Here is a 17,672-nt window from a genome sequence, read left to right as displayed (position 1 = left end):
TTCAGCGTCCGCAGTTGATGGGATAACCAGGGAGCAGACTGACAGAAAGTAACAGAATGGGTTTTAACTGGAGCAAGGGAGTTTAAAATCTGAGCTAACTGATCATTGTAAAGAGCAGCCAGGTCATCAGGAGATGAGAGATTGTCCGGTAGCTGAATATTTTAAATATAGGAGGATAAAGTGTCGATATTGATGTCCTTTATATTCCTAAAAGCCGGGTTGGTTTTGTAAAAGAAAGCTGGGTTACAATATTGAAAGAAATAAAATAGTGATCAGTGATGTGGAGATCATCAGCTGCACAGTTAAGAGGGGTGAGATCAGAGCAGCACAGCAGATCCAGGCAGTGTCCTTTGGAGTGAGTTGGAAAGTTGATGTGCTGATTAAATTCAAGGCTGTCCAGGCAGGGTGAGAAGTCTTTGGTGAGGGGAAGATCGCTGTTGTCCATGTGTATGTTAACATCTCCAAGCACTATTACATTAGATGAGAGTGTAGATAAATGAGTGAGCAGTATTGAGACTTCTGACAGAAAGTCTTTGTGAGGTTTAGGGGGGCGGTAGATTAATCCAGTGATAGTGGGGGTAGGCCCATTAAGTTTAAAAACCAAATACTCAAAGGAATTAAAATCAGAGACAGACACTGGCAAAACTTTCCAATTCTCGCGATAGATTATCGCGAGAACCGCGTGGTTTGGTTAGGTAAACAAACCTGGGAGGAGTAGCATCGTTGAGCTGGGAGAAATCAGCTGGCTGTTGCCAAGTTTCGCAAAGGCACATGAAGTCGATTCCACGGTCCTTGATGAGATAATGAATGAAATGACTTTTCCCAGTGAGAGAGCGGATGTTGAGAAGGCCGAAGTTGATGGTGGTGCTGTCACATCCATGAGCGTTAGCTGTCCTGGCGAGGCTGGCTAACGAGGAGCGATCAGCTGCCCGGTGGTATGAGTTCCTGTGAGGATGACGGCGAGTGGTCGACCAGAAAGAATGGATTGAAGTGGAGTTGTGGTAGTGGAAATTCCTGCGTGAGCCGCGGCGGACATATCTCCGACGGAGAAGATGAGAGATGTTCGGGTCGAGGTGCAGTGAAGCCGGTGGAGATCCAGGGTGGTGGCGATTCCTGAGGAGCTCAGCGGCAGTGTACTGGAGGAGACCAGCAGCAGGTCGGTGGAAGATAAATGAAATAATCCAGATGAGTGCGGACCACACGTGAATAGCGTTGGTCCACATAATGGAGGTTAGGATTGATATTGATATCCACAGTCCAGTCACAGTCCAGTCAACAATCCGATAGTGTCAGTCCAACAAATAAAATCAAATAAAATCAAAGTTTACCGGTGAGCAGCGGCAGCCAAACGCGCCAGCGTTCACTCAACCGTAATGTAGTTGCATTTGTAGTCCTGGACTTATTTTCACACAAAACCTAAAATAGTATTTCCCCTCGTTCTAAAATAAGCAAGTTCTTTGTATCAAAATGCCTCTTTAAAATTCACAGACACTATATGTAAAATCCATGGCACAAAACAAGCGGAATTAGAAAATAGCGTTTTTAGCCCCATTGACTTGCATTAATTTTTTCGTTCTTCCGGGGACCTGAAGTAGACACAAAGGCTGAGAGAACCGAGCCAGCATGGTATTTCCTTCACCTTCCCCCATCCCAGGATTATCCCTGAACTTGCATAGTGGAAATGGATCTTATTTTAACCAAATGTCCATAAATAATCCTCTAAGGTCCTTTTTACTGTAGCTTTGCTCAGTAGTGATGGAGCTCCCATGGCCTTCATCAAATTAAAACATTCACATCAATAAACTCATTTGCTGCCAGCCATTTCCTGATCGGTAAAGCCCTTCGCTGCCAGCGTTTCTCACCGTTTTTGCTGTTTTTTTTAAGAGTCACAGAATGCTAGGATGATGTCGACGCCAAAACAAAGCGGAGACTCACCTCTTACATCAGGAAGAATCCACGCATTTCGAGCTTTATCCGTTCTTTCAACATCCGTTGTTGAATTGTGATCGGCAGAAGCTTTTCCGGTTCGCGCCTCACTTTTATTACAGTAGCGGCCCAAAACGATCTAACACATGGATTTTCTGCTTCCTGATCATGTGACATGTGACGTATGCGGATGAAGATCGGCTTTAGAGCTGAGATGTTTGTTCTCACGGTGCAGGGGCTCATTCCGATGCCCACACAGTAAAAACATGCAAATGACTAGTCGTCATTGGCAGTGAATGGTTGGCTTTAAAATAACGACTTTAGTCATCAATGGCAGTGAATGAGTTAAGATGTTAAATTTAGGCAAATAAATGTAGAATGACACCTACACTAGATACATGTTGGCACCTCTTCTGTGAAGGAATTGACCCATTACACGATTTACCATGTTTTGACGCATTTTCCTTTGTACCTACACTGGAAAATCATATTGGCGTACAATCCGATTGCACTTAAAACTGTAAGTACACAGGACTAGGTAATTATGTGTTGGAGCTAATTGTTCTTAAATTATCTTAATTATAAGCTACTTTAAGACAAACTAGTACAAAGTACTTTGTACTTTGTTTACTGAACTAGTTTTTCTGAGATGAATATACTTAAATATTAAAACTGTAAGTACATTTTAAGGATATTGTACTAGTTTGTCTTAGTAATAGTTACTCAATAGTTACTGACATTTAAGTGTATTTTACTTTGTATGCATTAGTAGCTCCAACACATAATTACCCAGCGCCGTGTAATTATTTTAAGTGTACAGTGCTGTGAAACAATATTTGCCTCTCTTATGAATTTCCACAGTTTTGCTTGTTTGTCACACTTTAAAGTTACAGATGAGTAAACATACTCTGAGTATACCTAATGCATTTTTTAACTCAATCCAAAACGGGGTGGATCAGTGTGGAAAAGACATCTAAACTTAATAACTGGTTCTAACACCTACGACAGCAGCAACTTTGTGTTAGCCGATAATGAGTCTCTCGCATCCCTGTGGGGGAATTTGTTGCACTCTTCTTTGCAGAACTATTTTAATTCAGCCACATTTTCCTCCATGACTGGCCCGTTCAAGGTCAAAGGTCAGGCATTCTCTTGAATATAGGTATTCACGATTGATTCCAAGGGTGAAGGATATGATCTTTCTTGATGCAATGCGATACAGACATAAGAGATTCTCAACCAGTTTAAAAATGTCCCAAGATTGATTTTATTTTGATTGACGCAATGTTAGGAACTGAAAAAGCAGAACTCTAAAGTGTGGAAGTGCAGCTCCTGCTTTGTTTATGAGGAGCACATAATGGAGACACAAGTTCTGCCTGTGTACAATAACCATGGAGTCAGTCATAACTGAAGAAATGGTGCACCATTTTAAACACAACAATAGCTGATTGAGTGCAGTAATTTGTCAAAAAGCGTTCTTCCTCCACTGGAGCGAGCAGCCTGTGCGAGTCTCTCATCTCTGCTGCTTTTAGGTCATTGAATCGAGTCGTGTTAATGTTCAAATATTCATACATAATTATACATACTACTATATAATTACAACACTTGCACTGAGTTATAACAACCTAGACAAGGTTCTGTCTGTCTGTGGACACTAGCTTTGCAAACTCTCTTAACTGAATGTAACAAAATTAATAATGTAAATGATCGTTGAATTAAATGTAGTCGTCTGATTAAAGGTATACTACGCAACTTTTTCATATTTCTAAATAATTTTCTTTAGTCAGTATATGCTAAAATGACCCTTAACAGGGTCAATGAAATGTCACTCAGACCCTACTGCCCCCTGTGGCCATTATATCGCACTTGCAACTTCAGAGGATCCAGCCTGGTCTGTAAAGTGGAGTTGACATGCCAGCGCTGGGGTCTGCTTCTAGCATGTTTCCTGCATGTTTTATGTCGTGAACACAACTGATTTGTTTGATTTAGCAATGAACCGCACCTGTAGAAACTAATGAAGGCTGAGGAGACATTTCAGCTGTTAGATTAAGGTGTTAAATAGACAAATGAACAGCAAGGAGAAGAGTTTCACTTTTCTGTGTTACGACAGTGAACTAGGACTCTAGGGGGTGCTAATAGCAAGCCAAAACTGCATAGTTTCCTTTTAAAACTCTTTCTCTGAGATTAAATGTGAATTTCTGCTTACAAATTACTTAATTTCTTCCGATGCAGAACGTCCTACTCTAGTCTTTTGTTTATCTAAAGCAGAGGTAACCAATCCTGGTCCTGATGGTCTACTGCTCCAGCAAGCCTGATATTACTCAGCAGGTGATTAACAGGCTTCTGCAGAGCTAGATGAGCTGCTGAACAGGTGATTCAGCTGTTAATTCAGGTGGGTTGGAGCAGGGAAACAACAAAAACATTCTGCATAGTGTACCTCCAGGACTAGGATTGGTTATGGTCTGTAGCTCTTTTTTTGTCTGAGAGTATTTTAATACCCCATCAGAAATGACAATTGGTAACTTGAGAGGTCCGTAAGCATTTTTGTATCAGTCTGCTTTTAGTACAGCAGTTTTCTTGATTGAGTTATTATTGTTGTTTTTTTAAACCTGCAATCGCAAATTATGAAAACAAATTATCTTTGAACTAGGGTTGTCTGATATTATCGGTCTTTTGATGTTATTGGTAAAATATCAGTATTGGTTTTTACTCCTTTAGTGACGCAACTTTAGCATACCTCACAGTAGAGGCCGACCAATATGTTTTTTTAAGGCCGATACCGATTTTTAAAGAATTTTGTTGCCAGAGGCCGATATTTATACCCGATTATTAAGGCCGATATATAAACGTATTAGCAGCACATTGATTGTGAGAGACAACTGAACATTCACTGAGTGCAACATAAATTAAATAAGTCAATAAATCTCTTAATATTTCAACTTCAAATAAAAAACAAACTCAAAACATTAACAATGTGCCAACAGTTTCAGAGCAAATGAAAATAGAACAATCAAAAATAAAACAGATTCAATTTTTTTTCAAGCGTTTAAAATAAAGAAAATCAAACAGTACCCAGAATAATGGTGCAAAATGGCTGGTCGAGGTGGAATTTTCAAGTAAAATAAATCACAAAGTAAAAGCACACTACCACATTGTAGTAAAAACAAAATCTAAACTATACATAAAAATAGTGCAAACATTAAACACCAGACTTAAAGGGATATTCCACTCAGAAGTAAAAATGTGTCTGTTGTTAGATTTCCCAGAGTTAGATAAGTGAGAAAATGTCATGGTTTGGGGAATACATCTAACCCAAGACATGCAGAATCACAAACCCGTACACAGATAGATGGATAAATAATATATTTTATTATAAAAGGGGTAACTGAAGGCACACTGGGAAGTCCAGTGGGATGGGGAATGGGAGTGCTGCGTCTAGTGGAGGAGAGCAAACACAGGTGAGTCCAAGGAAGCAAGTCTTAACTAGGAAGGTGCAGAGAAGACTTTCTGGGGGTGCAGGAAAAGCTCTGGAGTGAGGGGGGAGGTTGAGAGCTGGGGTGTTTCCAAGTGGAGGAGTCCAGGAGGGGGAGCGTGAGGTGAGTAGGAGAGCGGGTCGGTCAGGTTGAATGGAGAACGTGCCTGAGTGAGGTCCGGAAATCCTATGGAGCACAAGTGTGGTATCCTGAGGTGTCGAGAGAACCTGGAGGTGGGTAGCCAAAAATACCAAAAGTCACGAGAGAGTTCACAAGAACACTAGAGTCTCAAAAAGTCCTAGAAAAACACGACGAAGGCTGGAAAATACCAAGCTGTTGCAATCATCCGGCATCGAGCTGTGTTCTCCATCCACCTTATGTAGGAGACCCGCTGATTGCAGACCAGGTCCAGCTGGAACACTTCCTCTCCTGCAAAACACAACTCAAGGTGGAAAGTTGAGAGAAGTACTCACCCTGGCTCATGATATAAAAGAGTTTGTAGTTAACAAGCTCAGTCATTCTCCTGGTCTGGAAGCAGTAAGTTTGGCTTTAGCTTTTTTATCGGCTTTCAAAAATAATTTTGGCCAAAGGCCGATATAAAAAACTTTGAATATATTGGCCCGCTATATCGGTCGGCCTCTACCACACAGCATCGCTGGTGTCACCAACTTCTCACTAAGGAAGCGTCCCTCTGAATCTTCATCAAAGAGATCATGATTTAACAGAAAGGGTAATAAATTTGGTAACATTTTACAATAAGGGTCCCTATATCAATGTTACTTAGTGCATTATTATTAAGCAATAATAAACAAAGGCTCTCTTTAGCAACGTTACTGTTTTTGTTAGCGATTAAGTGTCCTTAAGGTTAGGACAAAGGGACGGGGTGTCTGCTTAGTGATGCATTACATAATATGGTTAGGCAGTTGTTAATCCTTTATTTAATACTATACTAATGCTTAATAATGCACTAAGTAACGTTATTTTAAAGTGTTACCACTGTTTTCAAAGGTCTGTTTGATTTTGTCTCTAATTAACAAAATCATCATTTGAAAACTGCTTTATTTTAAGTGTGACAAAGAATGAAAAACAGAAGAAATCAAATGGCAAATACTTTTTCACAGCACAGTAAATGTTTGCAGAATAAAGCATGACAGTAAGGGAAGATTATTTTGTTCATCCCTCATACTTAAAGCACTCAACCATCCTTTTAAACACACTACACTCACTGTCTCACACCTTACTAACATCGCTTGTGTTGCTGTTTCATTCTCATTTCGTTTCTCTCGGAACCTAAATGTTTTGTTCTTTTGAGTTTCAGTCAGCGATTTAAACATAAAACACCCATTGCTTTGTGGGTGTTTGTGTGGATATAGAGTTAGGGTTAGCTACTGGTTTGTTTGCTTGTTTTTGAAAACTTGTGTAGACTAATCAACAACTGGAGAACATATTAGTGTTTTTGTTCTCGTGTTCCCTGAAGGTATTAAACATCGATACTTGTTTATGCTTATAAGGCCTTTATGTTTGAATGTAGTTCTAAATGTAGAGTTTGTTAGGAGTAGTACAGCTTCAAGCTCACGTTAGCCTCATTGTAAGGAGCAAATAATAGTATTTAGTGTGAGGGGTGAGGCGTTCCAGCATCATCCTGTGTCCCTGGTGGGTTCACATTTCCTCTCCCAGCTCCACTTTTCTCTTTTCCTTTCATTCTTTAATGAAATTTCCTCTCACATGTTTTACAAGGAATCTAGTTTTGCTACTACTGCAGCTTCACAACTCCAAGGAAGGTTTAATTCCATAGATACACCAGGAGATGGTGCCAGATTAGCACGGTAGTTCCCAATCATTTAGTGAGAATGCTGGACTTAAACGTAGTGTCATTTTGTGTGTGGATCAAATACGATGGTGCGTTTTGTTGATTTGATGGGCCTCAAAGTGGAGCGTCTGTGCTACCTACTCAGTGTCTTTCTGCCTTCTGCCAGACAGATTCAGACCTGACACTGTGCAGAGGTCAAATCACTCCATCCATTGACTTTTGCTCATCCTGTTTTCATCTTTGTGTTTTCCTGGCGACACATCGTTGTGCACGTTTCCTTCTCCATCAGCCCACCTAGTCAGGAAAAGAGTCTAAACTTGTTGTTTGTTATGCAGGTGATTTCTGAGGAAGGGGTCAGCTTTAAGGTCAGTCTCTTCTCAAGCTATTTTTTGTTCCCTTTCTACTTCCCAGAGAGTCTTTTGCTTGTACGAACATGTTTCCTGTGCCTCTGTGATGTGATTTCATGGTGATTATTATTCTGCCTGTGATTATTCTTGCTTCCTGTGTCTTGTGCAGGGTTGGCCTTGTATAAATGATGATAGACATGCTGCTTTTATTTTAGATCCAGACAGTAGTTTTTGTGTCAGCCGCCCAGCTTGCTGCTCTACCTGTAAAACCAACCCCCACTGTAATTATGCTGAATGTGTGCAGACCCTTTTCAAAGATTACGATATGGGTTCAGCTTTTATTCTGCTGTAGGAAATGCTTGAGTCTAACATCATCCGTTTTGTTCTCACACAGGTAAAGCACGGCCTAATTTGATGACTTTTTTGTGTTTACTTTTTGTTAGTAAAGAAAGCAACAAAGGTTCACCTTCCTTTGTTGGCCTGTGCAACAGCGCCCTCTGCTGTTGTGGGTCTTGTTCTCTTTGCTTTAACTGTTGACTGCTGCACAGGTAGCACGGCAAGGCTCGTCTGTATTTGTTTTTCTCCACACTTTGTGGATTTTGTATCTGGATAACAGCAGATCTTACTGGTTCAGTTACCTCTTTGTGCTGGTTGAGCTATTTTACATATTGTACTAATATACTCACTCACTAAAGTCACTAATATTGAAACTCAATCGAGATTTTTCTCTAAAACAAAAAAAAAAAACCAACGTATTTTTTGTTTTAATTACATGCTGCATTTACACCAATTAAACTCTAAAACTAGGCAAGTCTATATATGTAAAAGCTTCAATTTGACATTGTGGTTTTGTTTCTACGTTTCTTCTCATGTTTTATTCCGTGTTTGGCTGGTAATCTGTTGTTTTATTTCCATGCTCACTTTCGCTTTCATGTCTGTATTAGATTGTGGGGAATGGGAGTGAGCAGCAGCTTCAACGAGAGCTAGAGGATGTCCTCATGGACCCGTCGGTAGCAGACGCTGGGCTGGGATCAGAAACCGGAACGAGCAGTAGTCTTGGTATGGGCGACCATGGCCCTTCACCAAACACAACATCACCTGTACCACCAGGAACTGACCCTCTGAGTGCACCGTCGCCCAAGATGGAGATGGTGCTTCCTGTTCAGACGGCTCAGGAGAGCGAGTTGAATGAGAGGTCCTACAGAGGTGAGTCGATATGGGACTGTCTAACTGTCCTTTATTGAATGTTATATTAATAATAAAAGTAATATAAACTTCTCAATTTCTGTGTTTCATCTTTTTATTCTTGTTTCTATTCTTGTATCTCTAGGGATGCACTGATATGAAATTTTGGGCTGATCCTGGTATCCAATACAGGGGTGGACCGTTAAAGCGCCCGAGCGCCAATGGCGCTAAATTTTCTCGTCGGGCGGTAAATACTTGACGACTTACCGCCCGGGTGGCGCCCAAGCTTTATTTGTCATTTACACACCGGCTTTCGCCTATGGCCCCGCCCTGTAGGAAGCCGCAGTTTTCGTTTCGCGCGCGTGAACCTGCGCGCCTCTAGCCACCTACTGCACTTGTACGATCCGTGCACGTACTGCACGATTAGTTATAGTCACGTGAACTATAAGTTCACTATTAAAGACGGAAGTGGAACCACGCTAGAAACACACAAGCACGCAGGAAGATCGCACCACCACAGGGATGGGATTTCTTGATGAAATCTCCGGCAAAACGCTTTAAAACTGGTGAAGAGAAGCGAGACAGTTCGAAACGGTATGAAGCAGAGACGCGTGTGCGTAGGTAAAATGATTCTTGGCGGTTTAAAGAAGATGGGAGGCGCAGAGAATGGCCGTGTTCGAGTTGAGCAGCGCCTCGCCTGGAAAACAGACGAGAGCAGACGGAAGCAGCAGGGGGAGTGGCTGAAAGCCGGCGTTTCGCCGGGGACACACCGGCAGCGGAAGCGCCCGAAGCGAATCGCTCACGAAGTCCGGCCGCTCCTCAGTTCAGATCAGACGCGCCCCATTCGAGGCGCGCCTCGGCTCCGCTGTGGTTTTTCTTTTAACTACCTGGTGTCCTCAATTTCCTCAGCTCTTTTCCTCTACGTGTGTGTGTGTGTGTGTGTGTGTGTGTGTGTGTGTGTGTGTGTGTGTGTGTGTGTGTGTGTGTGTGTGTGTGTGTGTGTGTGTGTGTGTGTGTGTGTGTGGAGAGGAGAGGAGGAGAGGAGAGGAGAGGAGAGGAGAAGAGAGAGACTATGGTGTGAAACAGTTGTTTCTGCCAGTTGAATCTCTTGGACTTCCCTGTATGTGTAGCTCGGGGGTGACTATGGATGAAGATATTGCGTTAGCGTTCACACTTGTTCAATTTTCAATTTTAATTCTGGTGCCTGTTAGCAGCTGAAACACATCCTCACGTGCTTGTGGATGTCATATATTGTATATGAAAACATGACTGTAATAATAAGTAAAGGTTAGCAGCTGTAGGTTTAGTGTGCTCATAGGAAACGTGACAAAAGAAAACAAAACACATTTCTCTATGGCCTATATTGTTGTCATCATCAACGTTACATGATTTACAGAATACATGTGACCAACTAACATTTCATGTTCTACCACCGGATGTTTGGATCAAAATATGAATCAATCAGATCTTAGATCAGGTGAGAGCCAGGTGTTTCCCGTCATCCCCTAGGTTTTGCAGCCGGTGGAGAGCAACTGCAGCGGCTTGGCTCCAAAATCTGCGGCCGCCTTGATCTCACGAGGTTATCGTTGCCTACGTATGCATGACGTCAGAGCAAGTCGGCGTCAATTCCGACACAAATCTAACCGGCATGCACCGCTCGCCGATCACCGCTGGTCTAATCTGCGCAGAACTAGCTCATCTCGAACACAGTCAATGGCTCGAATACAGCAAAGCGGAGTTGGTGATGTACTGAGTTGTATGCCGGAAGTATGCGATGCCAAAATCGTGTTTTGTTGAGGGAACAAACAAATTCAAACTTGAATACGTTATTATGTTTGTGAATGTGTACAAAATAAAGGTTTATTACATTTAAAACGGTTCAGTTGTTATTTTGACTCATTTTGGCAGCTGACCAGCGGGGCCGGTAGATTCTTGGCAGGGCCGGTAAATATTCAGAGTAACCGGCCCGGCTGGCCGGTTGGTTTTGAAGTTAATGTCCACCCCTGCAATATTAGAATCACTGTTATGGAAAATAACCCATATTTGCTGATACCGATATACATGCTGACATTTATGTTTCTGAAATCAGCAGATTGTGTAGACTGAAAATTACGCAAGCTGAATATTTGAATGTCTTGCTTTATTACTATAAAGTGCAAACTAAATTACATATATATATGTGTGTGTATGTATATATATATATATATTTGTGTGTGCGTGTGTCTGTGTGTATACATACATGTGTTTGTGTGTGTGTATGTATATATGTATATTTGTATATATTATTTATACACACATCCTCACCCCCCTCACCTTCTGAAACAGAAACACATACGGAAACTAGATGGAAAAAATATCATTTGTTAATATCGGCCCGATTCTACTTATCAGAATGATACCGATATTAGAGGCCGACCGATATGGTTTTTTTAAGACCAATACCGATTTTTAAAGAATTTTTGTTGCTGATGGTCGATATCTAAAGCTGATTATTAAGGCCGATATATATATACATTTTAGCAGCACATTGATTGTGAAAGACAACACTCACTGTATGCAATATCAATTAAATAAGTCAATAAATCTCTATATATTTATTGAACTTCAAATATAAAACAAACTCAAAACATTAAAACTTTTTTTATCGGCTTTTAAAAATAATTTCGGCCGATGTAAAAAATATTGAATATATCGGCCCAATATGTTAAAAAATGACAAACATCGGCCGATATTGATATTGGTGCTGATATATCGTGCATCCCTAATTTCTTTCTGTTCGTGTAAATGGCACTGAGAAAAAATCTTAATTCAGTGTTTTGCTCTCAAGGTACAATAGTTTTTAATATATGCGTGTTTTGTTTCTCGAAACCACTTATCTTTGACTTTTGAGTCACTCTGTCATAAAAAGACTCCTGAAGTCTGTGAATGAACCTGTGCCAGAGAGACTTGTTACCAACCATCTGCCACAAAGATGGCTTGTTCTCGTTCATTTAGCTGAGTCTATGATCTATGTCAGATATAGCACAGTTTCAGCACCCACCATACGATATTTACAGAATGTTTCACACAGAAGCTGAAGGATAAGACCAGAAATTTCTTCTTTGGCTGTAATCTTGTCATCATTTTTTTTAAATACACATGCTGTCATAGTCTCTGCAATGCTTTGTAAGAAAACTGGTATCGTTACAAGAGGAAACTTTAGCAGTCTTTCAGAAAACATGAAGACATACTGATCAAAACCACATTGATAGATTTACAAGATTTAAAAGAGTAATTTAAAATGTTTCCACAATACTGTGTTATCCCAGTAGAAGCACAGGTATGTTTAAAAGAATAACTCCATTTTCAACATCTATGTTCCTCTCTTCAGCCGATGAATCGTCCTCAGAAGGCAGTCCCTGTAGTCCAATCCCAGATGAGGACAGCGTCGTGTTCAGTCAGCTGACATATCTGGGGTGTGCTTCTGTCAACGCCCCCCGGAGTGAGGTGGAGGCCCTACGTATGATGAGCATCCTCAGAGGGCAGTGCCAAGTCCCTCTGGATGTCACACTCTCAGTGCCAGGAGTGTCTGAAGGCACTGTGAGGTTGGTAGAACATCCCATAATGATCACATGTCACACCTGACTATTAAGACACACTAACTGGTGTTTTAACAGGTTGTTGGACCCCCACAACAACGCAGAAATAGCCAATTATCCCATCTATAAGATTCTGTTTTGTGTTCGAGGCCATGATGGCACACCGGAGAGTGACTGCTTTGCCTTCACTGAGAGCCACTACAACTCCGAGATCTTCAGGATCCACGTGTTTCGCTGCCAAATCCAAGAGGCGGTGAGTTTTTGTTCATCTAGGTTGTTGCGGTTTCATTCAAACACGCAGCTGTCTCTTTATCTTTAATGCCTCAATTTTTGTTCTTGTACGCATTAAAGCAGAAATCTGGAGTTTTTTCTCTATAGAGGGCACCACCTAGAGGTAGAAAAATGCTTATGGCTGGAAGTGACACCTCTCTTGAACGCGCATCTCTAGCCAGGCATCAGAGCTATTATGGCGCTTTTATTCATATATCATTCATATATTGTATTCATATATATATATATATATATATATATATATATATATATATATATATATATATATGTATGTATGTATGTATGTATGTATTTATGTATGTATGTATATTAGCAGTTGCATGACTTAATTTTTTTTAAAGTCGATAGTCAAGTAATGAAAATCGAGTCGACTTTAACTAGTCCTTGATGACGTCATACACCTGAAGCGGCGGGCGGGGGGGTGGGGTGGGGGGGTTGTCGGTAGGTTCGCTGGAGTTTTTGACAATTAAAATTGCGCCCAAATCAGAAGAAAGAAAGAATTTTTTAAGTTAACACATCTCTTTTAACAACGGTAGTTTCTACATCCTACTTCAGTCCTCTCCCCCCTCCCCGTGCGCAGCAGCCGCAAACTGATGTGCCTATAGCCTCTCGGAGTTCCTGCTGCTCTAAACATTAAAATAATTATTTCATTTTCTGTTCCTCACTTCTGATTACCTTCAATGGTGTCTGTTTGTTGCAACCACCAGGTACAAAAACTAACTTGTTTTTATTTGACTATTTTTCTGTCCTGCCTGTTTATTATCTTCCTGCATCTCCTCTCAATCCTAAAGAAAAACTGCTACCTGGCTTCATATATATTCACCTTATGAGTTACCTTTGAACTGCAGTTCTAAAAGATCTACCGACCGCAAAAACAGCGGAGTGCCGCTGCTCGCCGGCCGACTACAACAGGACCGTTTTTGCTGCGTAGTTCGTGCCGGAGCGGAGCGGGGATAGTGGAATTTCGGGGGTGCGTCACCAGAGAACACAACAGGTGAAGAGCCTCGCTCTGCAGCAGCAAAACACATCAGGCACAAATAACAGACAGAAAACATGAAAGGAAATGAGCCGACATGAACGATTGCGTGTTTAATTTGTTTTTTAGGTGGTGATACCTGATTTGGCGGTGCTCAGGACGTAGATGTCTGGAGCAACGATCAGAGCTTTGCATGTGCAAACTGGTTAAGATTAGGATGGGGGTGAGGGGAAGGTAAAATTGCAAGAGGGAAAAGGTCACAGTTTGGTTAAATGTCCGTTTTACCGCCGGTGTCGGTACCAACGCTCTGGCACAGCGCGTCGCCTCCGCCTCCTGACGCAGGGGCTCATCACCTGCTGGAGGACTGCATCTTGTCAGTCATTATCACGTGACAGCGACTAGTCGATGACAGGCATAAAAAGTCACTACAGAGCCGTGAAGTCGACTAGTCGACTAGTTCATACAACCCCTAATGTATATATGTATGTATGTATATATATATATATATATATATATATATATATATATATATATATATATGCATATGTATATATATATATATATATATATATATATATATATATATATATATATATATATGTATGTATATATATGTATATCAATGTATATATGTATGTATGTATGTATATATACGTATGTATGTATGTATGTATTTATTTATATGTGTATAATATATATATACAGCACAGGCCAAAAGTTGACACACCTTCTCATTCAATGTGCTTTCTTTATCTTCATGACCATGACCATTTACAAAGGGGCCAACAAGTGCTAAACATCTCTGGGAACTCCTTCAAGACTGTTGGAAAACCATTTCAGGTGACTACCTCTTGAAGTTCATCAAGAGAATCCCAAGAGTGTGCAAAGCAGTAATCAGAACAAAGGGTGGCTATTTTGAAGAAAATAGAATATAAAACATGTTTTCAGTTATTTTACCTTTTCTGGTTAAGTACATAACTCCACATGTCTTCATTAATAGTTTTAATGCCTTCATTGATAATCTACCAATGGTCATGAAAATAAAGAAAACACATTGAATGAGAAGGTGTGTCCAAACTATACACACACACACATATATATATATATATATATATATATATATATATATATATATACACACACACATATTAGGGGTGGGAATTTAACGCATTAATTGCGATTAATTAATTGCAGAAGATTTAGTGCATTAAAAAAATAACGCATTTAATCGCAGCTTGCATTCTAGTCAATGCGGAACTTTTGTCAGTGCACAATTTTCTGATCGACAGATTACAGTGATGCACATGTCAGGACGAGAAAATACCAGTGAAACTCTCAGAAGAAAGTGCGTTGTTAGGGCCATCAGAAGGAAAATTTAATTAAAAAAAACTACACAACGGAAGCCTTGATAAAAGCGTGGTCTTGTGCAAACTTTGTAAAAAAGAGTTTGCTTACCATCGGAGCCCTTCAACCCTATGGTACAGAAAGCGCTAGCTATCCGAGTACAAACAAGCCGTCTCGGCAGCCAAAACTTGATGAAATGACTGGATTCAGGGCCAAAATAAGTAAGTCTACGTCAGATAAACTGAAAAATTCTATTGCAAAATGGATTGCCCTGGACTGTCGGCCACTGTCAGTAGTACAAGATACAGGGTTAGAAAATGTGCTACAGGTAGCGACAGGTGATCCAACTTTCCAGCTGCCGTGCCGAAAGTCTATCTCAAGTAAAAGTCACCACCTTTATGACACTGAAAAGAAAGGAAAACTAGATGCCTTACAGAAAGCGGACTTTGTGGCTCTTACTGGGGATCACTAGACCTCTGTAAGCAATTCTAATTATGTCGGAGTCACTGCACACACAGTTGTCACAGATGGTACTTGGCATCTAGTCTTTTGCCCTGACTGTGCAGAAGTCGAACACCAGACACTATGCAGAACTCTGTGCTGAAGAGTTTCTCTCTGTGGTGGAGGAATGGGGAATTCAAGAAAAGGTCACCACAATTTGGACCGACAGTGCACAAACCATGGTGGCTGCAGCAAGACACCTCCCATTCCAACACATGCCTTGTTTTGCTCATATCTTGCAAAGAGCCATCACAGTTAGCCTTGCCGACAGTGGGTTTAGCGACGTATTAGCAAAATGTTGCAAAGTTGTGGAGCACTTTAAACACAGTCCTGCTAATACAGAAGAGCTACACCGGGAGCAAGCAAGACTAGGGAAAGAAAAAGAGGCTCTCATACAAGATGTTTCCACACGGTGGAATTCAACACTGGATATGATATCTCGTCTACTAAACAATCAAGAAGCGGTTTCAGCTGCTTTAAACAAACAGAAACACAAGCTAGTCTTGTTAACTCCATCAGAGCTGGTGAAACGCCAAAGGCTGGCAAGGTTACCATGCAGGTAAATAAAACTTTTTTCTTAGTTTGTTTTTATTTTATAGTTGACAGTTATTGTAGATTTATAAATAATTGTTTTCCTGGACTTTCTACTGCAGATTCGTGACTGTGCTCCTGGGAGGCGAGACTTATGTCTCATGCTCAGTGGTCATACCTGCTCTCTGCCACCTGCATCACACCATGGCAGTCTCTGATGATGACTCAAACTACATGGTGAAATTCAAGACTGCCTTCACAAAGGACTTATCCCAACGTGCCGCTATTCTGAATCATGAATGGCTTAAGATGGCTACTGTGCTCAGCCCACGCTTCAAGGATTTAAAGTGCATTGTGAAGGGAGAGCGAGAAGAGGTTTGGCGCAGCCTTGAAACCCTACTGCAGGACCAGAGTACAGATGCCTCCACACAGGAGCCAGCAAAGAAAAAGAGCCTGCTTCTCACATCATTGTCTTCAGACTCTGATTCAGACGAGGAAATCCTATACAACAGGGCCCTGAGTTTATACAGAGAAGAATCCACCATCAGCGAAACAGACTGCCCACTGCAGTGGTGGTCCAGTCGAGCTGGGACCCACCCACAGTTGTCTGTTCTAGCCCGCAAGTTCCTTATTAGTCATGCCACTAAATTTCCAAAATTTACTTGTAGTACTTAAGTTAAATTATACTCATTATTGGCCTGTTCAACTTTGGCCGAGTATACATCTTTTTTTCTTGTGCTACTCTTCTGAAATTAAATGCATTTAATTGCAGTTTTTCTGACTATAATAAAATACATTTATAATTCATGTCTGCATTGCTTAATTATGTCATCACCAAAATTCATTCAAATCTTTTAAAATAGCGTTACTGGGGTAAGTTTTTCTTTTTGCTATGAACTGCAATTAATCGAGATTAATTAATTACAAAGCCTCTAATTAATTAGATTAATTTTTTAATCGAGTTCCACCCCTAATATATATATATATATATATATATATATATATATATATATATATATATATATATATATATATATATATATATATATACACACACGCTGAACATCATCCATTTTTGTCCGCTTATTCAGAGTCAGGTTGTGGAGGCAGCAGCCTAAAAAGGAAAGCCCAGAATTCCCTCTCCCCAGCCACTTGGGCCAGCTCCTCCAGGGAATCCCAAGACGTTACCTGGCCGAGAGACATAGTCCCTCCAGGTCTCCCTTTAGGTCTCCTCTCAGTTGGACTTGTCTGGAAAACCTCACCAGGGGGGCGTCCAGGAGACATCCTGAACAGATGCCTGAGCCACCTCAACTGGCTCCTTTCAACGTGGAGGAGCAGCAGGTCTACTCCGAGCCCCTCATGGATGACAGCTTCTCACCCTATCTCTAAGAAAGAGCCCAGACACCCTGCCGAGAAAACTCATTTTGGCCGCTTGAATCCGCGATCTCGTTATTCGGTCACTACACAAAGCTCGTGACCATAGGTGAGGGTAGGAACATATAGAGCAACCGGTAAATCAAAAGCTTCACCTTCTGGCTCAGCTCTCTCTTCCCCTTACGACAGACCGGTACAACACCATCCAGGTCTCAAAAAAGGGCAGAATACCTTCTCCGGGTCAGGGATAAATGATTAATGACCCGCACTTGTATAGCGCCTCTCAGAGTAAGGACTCCAAAGCGCTTTACACTACAGTGTATCATTCATCCATTCACA

General features: G+C 41.0%; 1 protein-coding gene across 5 annotated transcripts in view; it reads left to right on the top strand.

Annotated features, from left to right (window-relative positions):
• Positions 1-17,672, top strand: part of LOC107372496 (rab GTPase-activating protein 1) — a 120,721-nt gene that overhangs the window by 30,671 nt on the left and 72,378 nt on the right. For 3 of the 5 annotated variants that reach the window (XM_054744891.2, XM_054744893.2, XM_070552276.1), the window contains 4 exons: positions 7,542-7,571; positions 8,498-8,759; positions 12,109-12,322; positions 12,395-12,569. In XM_054744891.2, coding sequence (XP_054600866.2) covers positions 7,542-7,571; positions 8,498-8,759; positions 12,109-12,322; positions 12,395-12,569 — 681 coding nt within the window. The remainder of the gene's footprint in view (positions 1-7,541; positions 7,572-8,497; positions 8,760-12,108; positions 12,323-12,394; positions 12,570-17,672) is intronic. The other 2 variants (XM_054744895.2, XM_054744894.2) reach the window with 1 other exon arrangement.

This window comes from Nothobranchius furzeri, chromosome 6 (genome assembly GCF_043380555.1).
Source record: "Nothobranchius furzeri strain GRZ-AD chromosome 6, NfurGRZ-RIMD1, whole genome shotgun sequence".
Taxonomy (NCBI): Eukaryota; Metazoa; Chordata; class Actinopteri; order Cyprinodontiformes; family Nothobranchiidae; genus Nothobranchius; species Nothobranchius furzeri.
The sequence above is the reverse complement of the archived record's forward strand: the minus strand, read 5'-3'. Positions and strand labels throughout refer to the sequence as shown.